This window comes from Peromyscus californicus, unplaced genomic scaffold (genome assembly GCF_007827085.1).
Source record: "Peromyscus californicus insignis strain IS unplaced genomic scaffold, ASM782708v3 Scaffold_5__1_contigs__length_169319896, whole genome shotgun sequence".
Classification (NCBI taxonomy): domain Eukaryota; kingdom Metazoa; phylum Chordata; class Mammalia; order Rodentia; family Cricetidae; genus Peromyscus; species Peromyscus californicus.
The window spans coordinates 111,330,806-111,349,898 of record NW_026294573.1 but is presented as its reverse complement, the minus strand read 5'-3'; the positions used below and the strand labels follow the sequence as shown (position 1 = coordinate 111,349,898).

The following is a 19,093-nucleotide window of genomic DNA, read 5'->3' as shown; positions in this document are numbered from 1 at the left end:
CACACACACTTGTGCAGAGTTGAGGCTCCCTCTGCCTAGCATCGAAAGAGACTATCCTATCACCAGCCTGGAGGAAGACCAAAACTCAGAATTCAGAGTATGGCTCCTAGCATAAAGCCACGACAATTCTAAGCGGACTCACTGCAGGTTAGGGACTCGCTGTGTGCTGGTTTGACTAGCAGCAAATGCAATGTTTCAAGCTCCCACCGGGGGCCTTTTGCTTGTTTTCATATGTGCGGTGTGTTGGCATGCATGTATTCACGTTTCGCATGTGTATGCATGTCTAGGGTTTCCTCATTCATTCTCCACATTACATATTGAAGCAGGCTGTCTTGCTGAGGCAGAGCCTGCCCTCTTGGCTGGAGTGGATAGCCAGCCTGCTCTGGAGAGCCCCTATTTCCACCTCTGCCTCCTACGTGCTGGGATGGCAGCTGGCTGCCGTGCCCACCACGTCTTTACGTGGGCACTGGATCTGAACTGCGGGTCTTCACACTTCAACAAGACCTTTAACCACTGAGCAGTCTCCACCCTGGAGCCTTTGGAGCCAATCAGCATTTGGTTTGACATTTGGGAATTGACTCTCCTCTCTGTGGAGAGCCTGGAGAGGCCAGTGACTTGTCCGAGGTTACATGGTCAGAACTTGGCAGAGCAAGAATTTAAACCCGGATCATTCAGATCTTATGGACAAGCTTTGGAAACCCATTTTCCCTCTGTATCAGGGACGAGGAAAATATAATGTGTGGCTCAAATTCAGTCCATGCCTGCTTTTATATGGCCTACCGCATAAGAATGTGTTCATTTTTTCAAATAGTGGAAAAAATTAAAGGACTGTTTCACGACATGTGGTTATTATACGGAATTCAAATTTTTAAGACTTTTTTTTTAGGTGTGTAAGTGGTTTGCCTACATTTATGTAAATATGACACTGTGTGTGTGCGTGCGTGTCCATGGTGGCCAGAAGAGGGTTATGGATCCCCCGGAACTTGAGGTAGGCAGTTGTGAGTTGCCATGTGGGTGCTGGAGCTGAACCCCAGTCCTCTCAAAGAGCAGCCAGCGCTGTCGACAACTGAGCCCATCTCTCCAGCCTTTGGAATTCAAATTTTAATGTTCATGAGTCAAGTTCCATGGGAACCCAACCATCCCCAGGTATCTGTGATGTCTGAGACTGTATCCACACCTCAGTAGGAGAGTGGAGTAGAGACAGAGACCACGTGGCCCACAAAGCTACAGCATTTCATTTGCAGATCATTCCAGAAGAAGTTCACTGCCCAAACTCTGTTCCATGTTACCACTATCCCTGGGGAGACTTCGTGGGTTATAAGTAGGTCCCCAACTTGTCTTTTCCAAATTAGCCTGGCAATAGATATCAAACAGTTCTCTTGTCTGTAGAGACCAGTGAAGTCACCCCTGTAGGGACACACATTGGAAGCAGGAATAGAATGACCCAGACGTGTATTTGTGGCATGCAGGCACCCATGGCTCAGAGAGTGTGGGAGGACCTATCCTCTAATGAACTATGAAAGTGAAATTATGTGTTCTAAAGTGTTAATAGTTTTTACTTGTGGCTTTGTTTGTTTTAGTTTTTGTGCTATTACGTGGCTAGAAGACTTGTTAATAAGGAGGGGTCGTGAGGGGTAGTGAGTGGTACTGAGGCCACTGTTTTATTCCCCACAGAAGAGAGAAAGCTGGCAGCATCAAAGTCCAAGAGAGAAAGAAAAGACATTCCTCCTTTGCTCTCCACTCATTTCTTCATCCCCCAACAAACAGTAGGAAGAATATACATCACCAATTTTCTCTTCTAGTGTTTTAATACAGGGTCTTTTATGTGAGCCAGGCTGACCTCGAATGCTCAGTCTTCCTGCCTCTGTCTCCTAAGTGCTAGGATTCTAAGAGTGTTCTACCTTAGGTCCTAAAGGGTCACAGAGAGAGTTCAGTCAGTCAAGTGCCTGCTGTGAAATCGTAAAGACCCGAGTTCACATACACAGCATCCATCTGGGTATGGTAGCGCACTGTGGTAACTCTGGATTTGGAAGGGATGGGAACTGACCAGTATAATCCATGTAGCTCACTGGTCAGCCAGTCCAGCTGAATCAATGAGATGCAGGTTCAGAGAAAAAACCCCGTCTCAAAAAACGAAGGTGCTGGGAACTGAGGCGGGGCTGGGGACACGACCCAGTGTTGACAGCACAGACTGCTCTTGCTGTCCCAGGACCTACAGCTCCAGATCAGGGGATCTGATGCCCACTCCTGTCTTCTGCAGGCACCAGACACCCAGCTGGTGCAGTCACACATGCAGGCAAAACACTCATATGCACAAAATGATCACAAAAGTAAGACGGAGAGAGATAAGGAAGACACCCAATATTAATGTGTAGCTTCCACATGCACACACATGTACCCTCACACACGTATACACACCCAGATGGATATCACACACACACACACACACACACACACACACACACACACACACACACACACACGAAAACTATTGATTTTAAAACAAGGTATAAAGATGGGTATCATAATGGTTTTACAACAGTGAGCATGAGTAATAAGTTTAATTAATAACATTGAATGTTATCTGATGCATATTTTACCACAAAATAATTAAGATAGATATTAATTTTGAAAAAATTTTTAAAGTTTTCAAAAAAGTGTTTTTTTTATATATAAAATTTTATTAGCAAAACAAAACAAAACAACAATCCCCAGGGAGGGATTTAAAGGTTTGTTGCTAAAAGCTGAGCATGTATATGTATGTGTGTATATGGTGTGTGTGGTGTATATGTGTGTTTATGTATTTTCCAGAAAATACTCATGTTCCACTGATTAAATCCCCTTGATTATTGCTTTCAGTTTTAGGAATGTTCTCAGGAATTCTGACATTTAGAATGCAACACACCAAGCATTTCTGCAGCAGCAAAGAAACCAAAATAATTATGCCCGAGAACCTGTTATAACTCCAGTATCTCACATCGGTGTCACCAGAAGAAAAAAATCTGCAGCCCTGAGCATCTATTAGGCCTCTGCTGTGCACAGGCAAAGGCTGGTGCAACCTGGAGGAGAAAGTAGTGCTAACGAAAGTCAAAACCACAGCAGAAACCCAAGGCCAAACGGAACTGAGACACAGGCAAGTGCGCCAACCCTAGCGAAAGTTTTCCTCTCCAATCTGGAGGCTGCAAAATTAAAGCCGAGCGTGGATATCCTCAAACATCTTTCTCTAATCCTATTTGCTAATGTTTTCCAAAGATTAATAAGATAAAACCCCTCAGCATGTGCTTTGAGTTGTCTGGTAATTTCCACCGGCTCCTGAGGGCAGAAGTGGTGTATGGGGCTCCTGAAGGCTCTTCTGTTTGGAATACACACAGCAACAGCAGCTGCTTACAGCCTGGGCCTGGCAGCCATGGGGTCAACCCTCTACGTGCCGATCGGCAACAACACTGGGCTTCTTAAGTGAAGCTGGTGACTGAGGAACAGCGTGCTCCTTGTCCTCTGTCATCTGCAGCAATGCAGGCACTGCAGATCGGCAGTGGAGTTCTAGAATGAAACAGTGTGGTGTGCAGCAGATGCCAACGCAAACGAACGGCCATTGTCATGGTGCTTCATCTAAACCCTGTGCATTCAGTCATCACAAACCTTTACCACACACACACACACACACACACACACACACACACACACACACACACGTTGACATTGGATCATCTTAGACGTTACGGATTTTTCAAGAGAAAACTCTAAAATGAACATTGTCAGTACAGATGCCAGGTATGTATCGCCAAGCTGTAACAGGACAGAATTTGTTTTGTCAACCACAGGCTCGCTTTAGAGTAAGTGTGCAAATGGATGGCTCCTAAGCAGACTGTCATCCCAGGCGGGAGTTCAGTCTGAGATTTCAAAATAGAATGACTCCCTTCGTGAGATGCTGCGACCTAAAATTCTGGAGCATTGACAGAAAATGTTGTGGTCTCAGTTTTCCTCAGTTTGGAAACTTCATGTCCAGAAGCCTCTAGTGGGGGCTGCACTGGAAACAGTATAGGGAAAGGCAATAATAACCTGTGTCATTGTGGTGCCGGAAACAGAGGGAATCTAGACCTTTCTTCCCTAATCTATGTGAGTTACAAATTATTTTAGCAACAGGAACCATTTCTCCCACCATGAGTCTACACAGAGGTCATTAAATACTAAAAGGATGTGGCCGCTCTAACAGAAGGGGAGGTGAGGGCCCTAAACTGGACTCAGGCTTCACATAGTGTAGTCAGAGAACTTGTGTGCTAACGACTGTGGGTTGGCTCATCCTGACCATGTCCTGTATGACAGCTTGGATGAGAATGGCCCCTATAAGCTTTTAGGTTTCAGTACTTGGCCCCCAGTTGCTGGAGCTGTTTGGGAAGCATTAGTCTTGTTGGAGGAGGCATGTCACTGGGGCTGGGCTTTGAGGTTTATAAGACTCATTCCCCATGCCTTCCTATTTGTCTCAGAGTTGTGGCTCAATAAGTGAGTTCTTAGCTGTTCCTTTGCTCCGCCTAACTCTAACCCTCTGAAACTGTAAGTGCAACTAAATCCTTTCGTCTGTAAGGTGTCTTGGTCATAGTGTTTTATCACAGCAATAGAAAATGAACCAAGACGTTCTCCCATTTAAAAACGTTTTAATTATTTTCACAGTTTCAGACATGTATAGAACCCATCAGACCACTCTCACCACCTCCTCCTCCCAAATCTCTCTCTTACGTTCATGTCCACTATTTTGGTTTGTGACTGACTGAGAATAACCGGGGCCATCTGTGTGACCATGGGTTTGGAGCTTTCTGTTGGAGCCTGGTGGGGTACACAAGTAAAGACAGTGATTTCCCCTCCCCCAGAATCTATCAATAGTTAGTAGTTCAGAGGTTAAGGGTAGGACCCAGTGAGCCCTTCCTTGACTGACTGTTAATGGGGCTGATCTTGTGGGCCCAGTGCAGGTCACATAGTTGTTGTGAGTTAATGATGACAGTGGCCGTAATACGTCTAGAGAATGGCCATTCAGCCTATTTTTTGGCTCTTACATATTCCCTCCTGTCCTATTATTTTACCAGAAGATAAGGTAGGACCATTCATGTGTTCATACAGTAGGAAGCCTGGCCCCGAGTGCTCTGTTATTCCCAAGACTTGTATGAGGTGGGGAGAAGATCTAGTGTGGGTGAGGACCAGAAGCTTTGAGGCCTGAGGATGGGCCATTAGGGTGTGATGATAACTTTCTGTCAGCAGAAGGTGACAGAAACCCCAATTGGGTCTAGACAAGGTACTGGGTGTAGGGTTGATTCTGAGGGAAGAGACAGAGAAAAGGAAAGTAAGTGTAAGTTTGAAAACAAGAGAGATGGGACCAGATATCCTCTTTTAAAAAGTGAATAGGCCCTCCTCAGGCTCAGATATTTTGCTGACCTCAATTTTACTAAATTTGGGAATAGTTGCTATTAGTTCTTTAGTTCGATGCAGGTACTACCTGAACTACAAGGATCTAGGAGCTACTGAGAATACAGAATCATGGCCAGTGATATAGCTCAGTTGGTAGAGTGCTTGGCTAGCATGCATGAAGTTCTGGGTTCAATCCCCAGAATGGTATAACTTGGGTATGGCAGCTCAGTCTGTAATCCCAGCACTTGGGAGGTGGAGGCAGGAGGATCAGAAGTTCACGATCTTTCATGGTGGTGCTAAGGGAGATGTTTCAGTGGGCAGAGTGCTTGATAATATAAGTATAATATAAGCCGAGCATGGTAGGGAGGGTACCAGGAGACAGGCAGGCCTGGGGGCATACTGGCCAGTCTATCTAGACAAGATGGTAAGCTCCAGCTTTAGTAAAAGACCCTGCCTCAAAAAACCAGACAGACAGTGGTAGAGGAAGACGTTGGACATTCACACACAACTGCACCTGCATGTACTTATATGTGCACACCCTCCCCACCTGCACTCACACACAAGATGATCCTTAGCTACCTAGGGAGTCTGAAGCCAACTACCCAGGCTACATGAGATCCTGCCTCAAAAGCAAAACCAAAAACCACTCAGGAAGGCAGCATCATGAGCCCCATCTCCAGCCTTCGGCATCAGAATTCTTAACAGTGGCCCCATGCAGCTGTCCTTTATAAGCTCCCCAGATGCTCTTACACAGGAAATGGTTGAGAATTGCCTCATTCAGTCTCCCTGGTACTCACCCTTGAGGCTCTACTATGTCTGAGCCAGCCCTTGGAAATTCTGACTTAATACATTGGAGATATTCCCAGGTGATGCACCGTAGAAAGGTTTACAGCTATTCATAACTATTGCCAGAGCCCAGGATAAGCCATCTGTAAACACCTGCATGCACACCTGGAACAGCTGTGGTGGATGAGAACTTCGGACTCAGGCCTTGGGGACATAATTCTCCTGTATGGCATACACTGGGGCTGATAGAGGGCTGAGACGATGAGAGCCCTGACCAGAGTTTAGCACCCTCTGAAACTGCCCGCAGAGGCCTTTCCAGCCAGGCGCTACAGGACCTGTCCATGGTGTCTGTTTTTAGCTCCGAAATATACATACACATGAGAGCCTGAAGCCGAGCACACTGGGAACTTCATTGCCAGGGGGTTCCTCTTGTCTTTGCCTAACACATGAACATTTCTGTTATTATAATGAGCCCAAACTGGAGGTTTTCTAATCGTCCCTTAGAGATAAGTTTTTACTCTTCAGTTAGTCTTACTAACCACCCAGGAGGAAAGGACGTCAAAATCTCTGAGCAGAGGCCTGTCAAAACATTGTTCTTGTAAAGACTGAAGTTTTAAAAAACACGTTGGATGCGTTTACCGAGTATATTCTTAAAATAGAATTGATTCAGGCATATTTTATCTGCAGTAAAATGCTTCTATTTAAACGTACAGTGTGATGAGTTTTGACAGGTGTTTGTTCCCTGTAAACACGTAACCGTGCCACAATTAAAACATTTCCATCATTCTTGAACATTCTGTTATGTCTGTGCCATCAATCCCTTGGTCCCAGTTGTGGCCCCAGCCAACCACCGATACACGACCTGACACTCTGCACTAAACTGTTCTGGAGTTTGGGGTAAAGGGACTCAAACTACATGTATTTGTGGTGTCTGATTTCTTTTGCTCAGCACCATGTTCTAAAGATCTACTGATAAGCATGAATTACCAGAGAATTTTCCTAACATCCATGGCCTCTTGTGCATGACAAGCAAGCATGCAAGCCTGAAGGATCCTACCTCAGTAGGAAGTGCAGCATTCCGGAACGGAAAGCAAGTTACTGTGCAATGAATGGGGAGAGAGACAGCGAGTTCTTGATGAATGGGAAGTGAGGCAGTGAGTTCTTGATGAATGGGAAGTGAGGCAGTGAGTTCTTCACACCGGCAGTGCAGCAAGACTGCAGAGAGATAACGGGAGTTCTTACTGGGCCAGAGGATTTCTGAAGCAATGTGCTCAGTGGAAGAAGAAAAGGGAAGGTCGGGGTTAACGGCAGACATCACCAGCTTAAAGTTTATTAATATCTGTGACAGCTTAAAAATATATCCCCAGATTCTTCTCTTTAAGTGATGGGGCTTAAGTGTGAGCTGGGTTTAATAATTCACTGCTGATAAGCAGTAAAGGCCATGTTCTCATCTCTGACACTAATCCATGGTGACTTTTGTCTTGGCTGCTCTATATAGGGGGAGAACAGTTGTTCCCAGGGAAGTGACAATTAAACCAAGACCTGCAGAATGAACAGGACTTGGGAGGACATGACGCTGAGGGATTTGCATGTACAACAACTCACAGGTAAAGGCATGTAGCCCATGCAAAGGACTCTGGGAAATTCCTTTCAGATCCACACACCTCTCTCTTCATCCAAATCCAACTACATGCATTTATATGTTTATTTTTCCAGTTACATTCAAAGTCACAATGTAATGACATCTATTCATACTAATGTGGAGGGCTAATATCAGTTAGTACCATGCTCCAGTCCTATGCAATGGTTTAACTGTATATTTGACCTTTATATGTACGATTGCTTCATGGGAAGAGGTCCTCAAATCTCATAAGTGAATCCACGATAGTCCCTAGGTTAGGGATGCTTTGTAATCTTATCTTCGTGGTTTTCTTACAGTGGGGCAGACGAGTGATGAGTGATGATCCAGAGTTATATTTCCTTAAGGAAAATCTTTCTTCATTCAAGTCCCAAGTTGATATTCACTTGACACTTTTTCGAGCCAAAGAATCTAGTCTTATCTGGCTGGGAAATTTGAACTAGCGCAGATCACACAAAGCAGCCAGCATTTGGCAGGCTTGTCTATGGGCACCGGGCCACACTGCCTATCCCATTTTCATATAAATGTTGAAGATGATGAATTAATCCCTGCTGTGACTGACATCTGCAGTAATTTCCAGCACCAAAGAACACAGAAAGAAAGAAAAAAAAGCAATAACTGTTTGATATCCCAGAAACCAATATCACTCCTAATATTTCAAGCATTTCTGTGACATGGGAGATTTGATGGAAGACTCAGGGAGAAATGCTGAGCACATGGTTTTGAGTTTTATCTACAAACTAGGAGAGAAGTGGCTTAGCAAAAACCAACAGACCATATTAGGAGCTTAAGGAACCGAACGGCTCACTGAGGCAGCATAGGGACAATTCTGGGCACATCTGAAAGCCATTGTGTAGGGAGAGGGTAGTTAAGTGTGCTGTTAGGAGTTAGTCCAGAAGCTGAGCCAGTGATGCCTGGTAGACTGTTTCATTGCTGTGACAGTCATGACAAGAGTCACTAGACACGTGTGACCTCTGATCCCTTGAAATGCAGGTGTTACAAGTAGGGATACACATTTTTAAATCTTTCATTTAGTTTTAGCTAAGGTCACCAATGGCTGGTGACTACTATGTTGCTGATGACACATAAAGTAATGAACTAAAGAACATTGCTCTTTAAAACCACGAGCTGCTAGCTTGTCCTGGTTCGCTTTTAGTGTCAACCTGACACATTCAAAAGTCACTTGGGGAGAGAGAGTCTCAACTGAGACACTGCTTAGATCAGATTGGCCTGTGGCCCGAGTTTGTGAAGAACTGTCTTGATTAATAATTGACACGGAAGATCCAGCCCACTGTGGGTGGCACCATCCCTAGGCAGGTGGGCCTGGGCTGTATCAAAAAGCTAGCTAAGCACCAGCCACAGGGAGTGAACCAGGGAGTTACCTTCCTGCATGGTCTCCACTTCAGTTTTTGCTTTCAGGTTCCTGTTTTGAATTCTTGCCCTGACTTCCCTTGGTGATGGACAGTTACTAGGAAGTATAAATGGAAATAAGCCTTTTTCTTCCTAGGTTGCTTTGGGTCAGTGTTTTGTCACAGCATCAGAAAGGAAACCAGGGCAAACTGAATGCGTAATCCTGGTACTCAAGAGGCAGAGGCAGAAGGATCACGAGTTCCAGGTCAGCCTGAACTACAGAATGAGACTCTAACTGAAAAACATCAAGAAGCCAGCCAGCCAGCCCTGTGATTTTCTTAAAGAATGAAGATGTATCTTGTTTAATTATTACTGTGCTCAACTTGGAGTCTGACATGCAGCTGTTGGTTCATTTGTTTAAAAAGCTTATTAGCAGACATTCAGTAGAAGTCAGATCACTTAAGACACTGGAGTTAGTATTTCCCGAAGGGTCTTCATGGAGCTTTATACCCACAAATTGCTCTGTACCGAGCATGTATATTAGTGCATTAAAGAAAGCTGACCAGCTCTGTAAAGTGTTTCCTATAGCTCACTGTGGAACCTCCTCTTGCATAGTAACATTTGGCATCCCTTAGATCTAGCAGCTTCTGGCAAATACACTTTGGGAGATGCTGTAATAAGTCACAATGAAACTGAGAGGAAACCTTCTAGGTAGTTCCTAGAAGATAGGGACCCTTGTACAAATCAGTTGGTACATGTTTACCAGATGGTGTAGAAGGTACCCTTTCCTAGCCCAAGCTAGAAGTAGTTGCTAAACCATTTCCATCCAGAGAACAGCAGCAGCAGGGTGTGTGATTCCAGTCACTGCCAGGCTGCTATCATGGACTGAGTAGGCCTACAGAACTGGAAGACCATTGGCAGCTGAGAAGAGGAGGAAATCACAAGCTAAAACAAAAATAGTTACGGAAATGTATTAGTGTTCAAAAAGATTTTTAATTTATATTTTAAGCCAAAAGGTTAAATCCTGAGAATTTGTTGTGATTAGAATATCACCCTCCATACAAAGGATGGGCTAATCTGAGACATGGGGTACTGTGAACCGGGCCTGGCATGCCTCCTGCAGGGAGGAAAGAAAAAAATGATAAAACATGAATCTGATCGACACCAGGGTAGAGACAGCATCCTTAGTCACTCCTGGTTTTGTGTTTTGTTAATGTCTTAGTAAAGAGGGATAAGAATCAACAGCAACAAAGAATAATTTCGGCAAATTTTTCTGCAGTTGTTGTACATACACTCATGCTTAAATGTGATAAACTTTGCAGAGGTCATTCCACGATTTAGACGAACTGTTTTTTAACAAATCCCCTTTGTCCTCTTTAAAACTTGAAGTTGGAAAACAACAACAGAGGTCTTTTCAGAGCAAGTGGAGGAATCTGAACCTTTTATTTTCATTTACTTTTAATTAATGTGAGTGGCCAGCTAGGAAAGAGGCCAACTCTGTTCTTGGTCCTGGCACAGAGGCTGTGTGAAGCCTCAGTCTTTGGTGGTAAGGCCTTAATGGCATAAGGATTGATTTTCTTTTCCTGATACATAAATGATTCACGTTTGTGATAGAAAGACTGGAAACCCAAGGAGTTATGTATACAAAAGCAGCATTTTCTGTAATCCCATTAGGAGAAAACCACTGTTGTTGAGCTGGTGGCCTACACAGATAGTTTGGTGCATGATGGGCAGAGGCAGGGAGAGCCCAAGTTTGTAGCCAGCCTAGGTACATAGCAAGACCCTATCTCAAAAACAAGCAAAAGTCTCCCTCAAAACCAAACCCAAGTCTATCAAAGCAAATAATGATGAAAGAACTACTTCACCTTTTGCTCTGTTTCTTCCTTCCTTTATGGACATATGGTGATTAGTGATTCTGGAGTATAGTTTCAAATCCTATTTTTTTTTTTTTTTTTTTTTGTTTTTGTTTTTCGAGACAGGGTTTCTCTGTGTAGCTTTGCGCCTTTCCTGGAACTCGCTTGGTAGTCCAGGCTGGCCTCGAACTCACAGAGATCCGCCTGGCTCTGCCTCCCGAGTGCTGGGATTAAAGGCGTGCGCCACCACCGCCCGACTCAAATCCTATTTTTTATTGTTGAATATTATATGCTGATAATTTTTCAGTTTGCATCATTTTAACTCTAACAAAATATTTTAGAGTGTAAAAAAAATTAGACCACATCTCACTCGTGACTCAATTAAAAACAAAACAATGTGATACCCCCCTCCCCCCCCCAAGAAACCAACCACCTACCATCCTACAAACCAGAACCCAAAGCTCCCTGGATATCAAGAGGAAAGAATAAATAGGTCTGGCAAAGATGTGTGACTGATTCTGCACAATGCAATTAGTTGACAATAATTCTTTGCTATTTTTCAAAGACACACTTGAATAAGTCTGCCAAAGCTCCTAAAATGATCTCTGGCGGGCCTTCTGGCTCACCTCTGGGCACTTGGGTTGCTGTGAACAGACTGATGCCACCCTGCAGACACACACACACACACTTTCTCCTGCATGAATTCATGCACACATATACATGTGCATCATCTGAATTAGCAAAGTCAGTCTCATGAAGGCAGACTCAGCTTTTCTCTGGGCCAAGTCTATCTCTCTGCGGTCATGGTGAGCTTCCAGGCAGGAAGGCCTCTCTAAACAAAGAGGGGAGGTCATCTTGGACAAGAGATGACAAGCCTGGTGAGACACAATGCCAAAGATCCGAATCTCAGTCCATTAAGCCTGTATCACTCCAGAGTTGATGTCCTTTGAGAATGGGGAAACTGAGACCCAGAGGCATCACAAGCCTCACCCAGGGTCAAACAAGCAATGCGGTAACATGAGAGTGGAAATGTCAATACACAGCCCAGATTATAGGCTGTAGCTCTTTCTTCTACAGTGGTTGTGTCTAAGGTTGAGCCATTCGCCTGAAAAGCCCAGAACCGCCTGACACGCGGCTGTCTGAAGGCTTCTATCCAGATGATGCTCAGAAAGAAAGGATCCTTTCAAAAGCCCCACAATGGCTCTTCATTGCCAGCTATTCAGGGAGCAGCTTGGCTCATGCAAAAGGCTCTGCTGCTTTTCACAGTGCTGACCTGATCTTGCCTTGCAGACCAACCTTGCCTCCTGGACTCAGCCAGGCTTCTCCAAGGGACGAGCATGCTTGACCTGGCTGCCTCTTAGAGGGAACAGGGTCAGTCCCTGCGTGGGTCCAGATGATTTATGGTTAGGCTTTCATGAGACAAGGCTTTCTACAACCTCGGTCCTCACATTGTTTTTCGACGCTCCCATGTTCATGTGGTAGTTTGGGTGCTGAAAACTATGAACAATTGTTAGGCAACAGGCACCTACCTGATAAGGATGGACTGAGAGACGTGCTTTGGTGTAACTAAATGCCAGTAATGAGGCACGGTGAAGAATGTGGACCACATGTTGTCCTGTCTGAGGTAATGGTAACAAGCGTGAAGAGATGAAAGAATACACATAACAAGCTTAGTAGAGCGGCCAGCGAGATAGCTCAGCAGGTGAAGGTGCCTGCCACCGAGCCTGATCCTAGGACCCCATGTGGTGGAAGGAGATAACCAACTTCTGCCAAGCTGCCCTGCAGCCTCCCCGTGGGTACTCTCCAGTCCCGTCCTGTCAGACCCACAGAACCAGAATTTGTGCTTTAGCAAAGCTGACTCCTCTACAGAGTGGGTCTGAAATAGAGAGTGACCGGAATGAAGTCCTAATTTCAACAACTGGACTTCATGTAGCCAGATCAGGCTCATACACACCCATTTCAAAACACCACCTCCGGAGGTGATGATGCAGGTGGTGTGGGGACCACCCTCCTGTCTTAACAGAAGATCTCCTGGCCCAGCACTTGGGGTAACCTTTGCTTTTATAGCCTGCACCTCCAGGATGCATCTCTACCGTTAGAGATAAGGAAATGGAGTCCTGGTGAGAGACTCGGACAGCCTTGGGCCAGGTCATCCAGGGGTCAGCAGGCACAGTAGGATGAACTAGTTCCCTCAGTCGTCACCAGTCCTTTTCTTCCAGTAGCCCCACCAGCTCTTCATTCACAGCTACGGCTGCACTAACCTGCCCTCTTCCAGTTTGCTTTTGTTTTTAGTGAAAGGCCATCAACACACTGCACTTGCTAGTCTTGCTTGCTAGTGATAATTCTGATTAGATCAGTTCTGTCAGCTGACTCCCAGGCAGTCAGGGCCAACAGCAGCAACCCGCTTATTCAATCACGGCCTGGCCCATTTCCCAATTACCAGCATCACTTGGGCATCCTTTCCTCCCACTGTGAACTTGCATGAATTTGGTCATCTTCCGGGGCTGCACTTCCATGAGAAATGGATTGTCTCGGCATCCTGCCAGCCCCCTGCTGGAGAGCAAGCAGAATGGCTTGTGTTTCTCTGGGTACCCAGGCTGCCGGCTGGTTGCAGAGGCTGAGTGAGGTCTCAGTGGGGCCCTAAGGCAAGCTCTGGAGTCAGGAAGTCCTGCTGGCCTTCACTGGGCTGTCCAGGACGACCTCTTCCCAGCTTTTGAGTTCCAGATTGATTTCCTACTCAGAAGCCTGACCATTTGTCCCAGTTTGCCGGAGACCAAGGTTTTCCCAGGACATGGGACTTCCCATGCTAAGACACAGAGGGCAGGCTACCTTGTGTCTTCGGCACTAGGACACTGAGGTGGTATGAGCATGTTCAACATTTCCTGGGTGAATCAATCTGTAATCTGGGGTGGAGAATGTGCAGTCAGGTCCACAGTTTAAACACATCCCTTCACTGCTCTGCATCTTAATTTGCTTTGAATCTTTATTATAAATCAGTCAGGATGACATGTTAGTCCCAATAAATGAGTGGCTAAGTTGCAATTATGAAAGAAGGGTGGTACCAAGGAGGAACGGCTACATATAATCCTTTTGAACAGAGGTACATCATCCTTAAACCACTCTACCCAAAATAAAAAAAAAAAACAAAAACAAAAACCAAGTATTTATTATGTCCCAAGCCATGGACAATTCAGGTGCACATCTTATTTACTGGCTGCCCTCACAGAACTGACAACCCCAAGGGAGAGACAGATACAAATAGAATTAAGTCCGTTTGCTCTGAGGCCACCTAAGGAATCACTAGGATGGATGAAAGGCCATGAGAACCAGGGAAGGGAGAAGTCGGGTTGTTCTACTTACTGAGTACTAATTACTGTAAATTCATTATCTGACTTAATAGCTAACATTTCTTATGTACTTACTGTGTGCCTAATCTCTAATTTTTATAATTACATTATGGTTACTCCATGGTGAGGAAAACCATGGTTTCAGAAACTAAGTATCTTGTTAAAGGTTACAAGTTAGTAAGTGAAGGTTTGGGGTGTGAGCCCTGGGGCTGAGTCTTACGCTGGCTCTGTGTGGTACTGAGTCTCCTACCCTTGTGGGGCCCTGGATCCTCCAGATAATCCACGTGCCAGATGCTCAGGCAGCACTGCTCCCATGCAGTCAGGTGAACCTTGACCCAAAGGACCGTGGCTGTCATGGTAGATGCATGGAGGGGAAGGCCCAGGTGAGGCTCCAAGTTCCACACTGTGGAATTCTAAGTATGACCCCAGGAATGGCCCACTAATGGTGGGGGACTTCCGGCAATGCTGCTGCTTTGAAGGAAATTGGCTGAACAAATGCTACCCTTTGATCTCTAGCTGCATTACCCTATGAAGAATGCATGACCAGAACTTGAAGGCAAAGTCCTGAGTATTCATCCTCCGGGGATGAAGCAGATACTCAGCATTGTGTATTTTCTAGGCTGTGTTGTAAGTTTACCCCCTTACAACATATCCTTCTTATATAAAACATGATCTCTGAACGACTTGTTTTGAACATATGGAGTAGTGGACTGCACAACATAAGAATACATGGATCTTGGGTCAGTGAGGTGGCTCATCGGGTAAAGGCCTCTGCCACCAAGCTAGATGTCCCGGTCCTGGGACTCTGTGATGGAAGGAGAGAACTGACTCCCACAGTTGTTGTCTGCCCCCCCCACACATGTACATGCACTTGTGTGCAGCTGCATGTACAGAGACAAATGCAAGTCTAAACACAAGCACACCCCACACAATAAATAAATGTAAGAAACTACTTGACAAGTTTAAGTGTATTATGCTAGTGCTGATTGCAATATGTGCTTTGCAACATTAGATGGTTTGTCAGGAATTCCAGCAATATCAATGAGCACAGTGTCATCAGTGCCAATCCACAAGTACAACACTCTTAGTGATGCCAGATATGCAGTTGGGCCTGGCATCATATGATCGTGGGTTTTAAAAATTGTTTTATTCTGTATGTTTGGGTATTTTCCCTGCGTATATATGTCTGTGCACCATGTGCATACTTAGTGGCTACAAAAGCCAGAAGAGGTTGTCGAATTTCCTGGAATTGGTGTTACAGACAGCTATGAGCTGCCATGAAGGTGCTGGGAATCAATCCGGGGTCCTCTGGAAGAATAGCCAGTGCTCTGAAGAGCCCCTGTTATTGTTATTTTGGGGACAGGTTCTCTCTATGGAGCTCTGACTGGTCTGGAACATCCATGTAGATCAGGTTAGACTCAACATTGCAGCCATCCTTCTGAGTATGCCTCTAGAGTGTTGGGATTATAGGCATTTGTCACCATGCCTGGCCATCATAGGATCATTAAACTCAGAAACATTCACAGTATCCAATCCTGTGATTTACGGGTTTGAGCTTGTATAAACAAGCAAACACACAGTTCTACATAACTATTTTAAGATTACTTACTACTTATTACAATTAATTTTCCTGTCACTGTGATCAACAAAACATAAATGTGGGAAGAAAACAATCTTAAGTACAAGGTAAAGAAGTACAAACTTGGGGGGCACCCACTGCTTCTCTTGTTACTTCCACTGTTAACAATTCCTGGTGAGGATAATCATGTTTTTCTCCCAGGCCCCCAAAGAAGTTCTTTGTAGAATGCTGGCTTGTTCAGGGCCTAGCTGTGAGGCTGGAACTGCAAGGCAGCTCCTGGTACCACCAGGTACTCCAGCTCCTGGGGCCTCTCTTCAATAACAGAATACAACAGTGAGGTTTCAGACGGCAAAGGAAGGCTTTCTCTCCTTGCTGACTTGCCCCCAGCATTACCCCACAATAGTCTTTATGCTTCTGTGCATAAAGGAGAACTTGATGTCCAGCCCTATCCAGCTAACATTTATGTGTCAACTCAGCAAAATGCAAAGCGTGAGTGTCTAGCAGAGCTCTTACTTCTGGTGGCCTTTGGGGACTTGTTCCCGTTTACCTGGGCGTGACCCTGGATGGGAACTCGACTCCATGGCCCAGCACAGTGCTTTGTGTCTCTTCACTGGCAAGGCCCCTCTCTTTCCACTGCCCTTGACATTTTCGGAGATTAGCTTTATCAACAGTTTCCAGTATTTACACTCCCCTGAGCTGTTTGTACAACCTTTCACTCTTCGTGGTGGTTATTTACACTCAGCAGTCTTTGCACAGGACAAACTAGTAAACCCACCACCACTGATGCCTTTAAGTTTCTTTCCATGTGAGTCCTATGATGATGCCCAGAGATAACTCAGGGGCTGTCCCCAAAAGATTTCTAAGAATCCAATGGAAAGAAAGTGAAGATGACCATCTCTTCTTTAACCAATGATGTGAGAGATATCTCAACTGTATGCAAAGTAAACTGTTTGGTGTGTATTCCATGGTGCAATTGTAGATCATGAATTAAACTCCTAAAGGTAACAGAAGATTCACCAACATCTTCTTTAATAGTTATATAGTACATGTATAGCTAATATGTCATTATTTGCTTGCTTGTTTGTTTATTATTGATTGTTTGATTAATTGTATTTTGCTTCTTTAATCCCTGGGACCTTGCTAAGTCCAAGAGGGACCCCCCTGTCCTGCCCCTAGCTAGTTAATACCTGAGGTGGCAAACAGTTTACTCATGAGTTGTTCACACATAGCTAATATAAACCAGTCAATCTAGAGTCCACAGCCAACCACCTCCCACATTAGGCTGTCAGACCAAAGACGGTGAGGCAAGGTAACAGAGGACTGGAACAGCCTGTGTGCCCTGAGCCTACTGAGATCCTTCAAATGAGTATCCCTATGCCTGTTTCTCTGCCCGCTTGGCTCCTCTGTGATCTGCTGCTTCTCCACACAGCTGGGCTCAGCTCTTACTGTGGGGATATGTGACTATACTACAGTGTCTTTCCAGTGGTAGTCATGTGAGCTGTTGACCTCAGGTACCCAAACAAAGACGGGTAAACAGTAGAGCGGACACCTGGGCTCTGTACTTTGCTCAATATTCAAAAACACTTGTTCAAAACTGACTTTGCCAACTATATTTCGCAAAACTACACTTTAACTCTCTCAAGAGAAAAAAATAACAACTCATGGTTTTAATATAAAGCCATGTATCCTATTGGATAGACAGGTACTCACTAGTGCCACTGGGGACAGCTGTGAGGCAAGCATCCACATTAGAGTGAACCCGTTACAAAGGTTTTGAGGGTCCTTGATTTCTCAAGCACATAGTAAAGCCAACAGTGAAAGGGACTTTTGAAGAAAATAAACCCAGAGGATGGAGGAATAGCCCAGTGGTTAAGAGCACCTGTTGCTCTTTCAGAGAACTCAGGTTTGATTCCCAGCACCCACACGGCAGCTCACAACCACCTGCAACTTCAGTTCCAGGGGATTTGAGACCCTCCTCTGGCCTCCACAGGCACTGCATGCATATATGGTACACAAACATACATGCAGGGAAACACGCATACACAAAATAAAAATAAATCTCTTTTAAAAACAATAAAATAAGCAGACTCCACTCATCTGTATAAAAAGCTAGAGCTTACTCTCAAATGTTTTTAATCTCAAATGTTCTTAATCTCAAATGATAAACCCACAATGGCTTCACCCCAGGGGAGTCAGTAAAAAGAGCAAATTCCCTATGACACAGAACTCTTCCTTAGCTTCTCTCTGTGTCCTTGGAAGTTTAATTTAACTTTGCGTGCCTAGCAGCTGACATACAGTGAGTGTGAAATGTTCATTTACTGACTAAGAAAATAAATGTATCTGACCATCACTGACTAATAGTGATAGATCAAAGAAGTGTCTCAGTCGGGCAGTGGTAGTGCACGCCTTTAATCCTAGCACTCGGGAGGCAGCGGCAAGTGAGTCTCTGAGTTTGAGGCCAGCCTGGTCTACAGGATCGAGTTCCAGGACAGCCAGGGCTACACAGAGAAACTCTGTCTCAGGGAAAAAAAATAGAAGTGTCTCTAAGAAATTGAGTAAATGATTTTTTTTCAGAGTTAAGCATTAAATCTAGCTTCCTTGGCCCAAATCATTATATAAGAATAATGTCACCACATTATCTCACCTCCTGGAGAGAAACTTAAGACAGTTATCTGATTGCAGTAGACATTTTGATGCACCTTGCTCCTCTGCTGATCGAACGCTGTCTAATTCTACAGCCCCTTCCGACCCCAGCTTTCCATAGTTCTCACAGTGTATGGTGACGTACTGCTGAGACACTTACCAAGGGCTCTAGCTCCTTGCGGTCTATGAGGTTCATCTCCGTGACGAAGTAATAGAAGTGTTTGTAGCAGGTGTTGACGTGAGCCTCCGCACCCATCACAATGACCCGGTCAAAGTGGTGGATGTAGACATGGACGAAGACCCGAAAAAGGCGGCACAGGATCTTCTTGCAGATCTGAAGGAAGTTCTTTGGGAAGGGAACACCTAGAGGAACAAAAAGAAAAAGGTAATGAAGCCTCTAGGAAGGATCTTTTCCCCTTATGTCCAAGAGGAGAGAAAGGGTGCTGTGGAGGGGGAGGGGGAACTTACTAAGGTAGTCCTTACTGCACAGGACCCAGGG

At 45.0% G+C, this 19,093-nt stretch overlaps 1 protein-coding gene across 2 annotated transcripts in view; it reads right to left on the bottom strand.

Annotated features, from left to right (window-relative positions):
• The window catches only part of Mob3b (MOB kinase activator 3B), a 198,114-nt gene that overhangs the window by 18,048 nt on the left and 160,973 nt on the right, over positions 1-19,093 (bottom strand). For both annotated transcript variants that reach the window (XM_052716480.1, XM_052716481.1), the window contains exon 3: positions 18,755-18,957. In XM_052716480.1, coding sequence (XP_052572440.1) covers positions 18,755-18,957 — 203 coding nt within the window. The remainder of the gene's footprint in view (positions 1-18,754; positions 18,958-19,093) is intronic.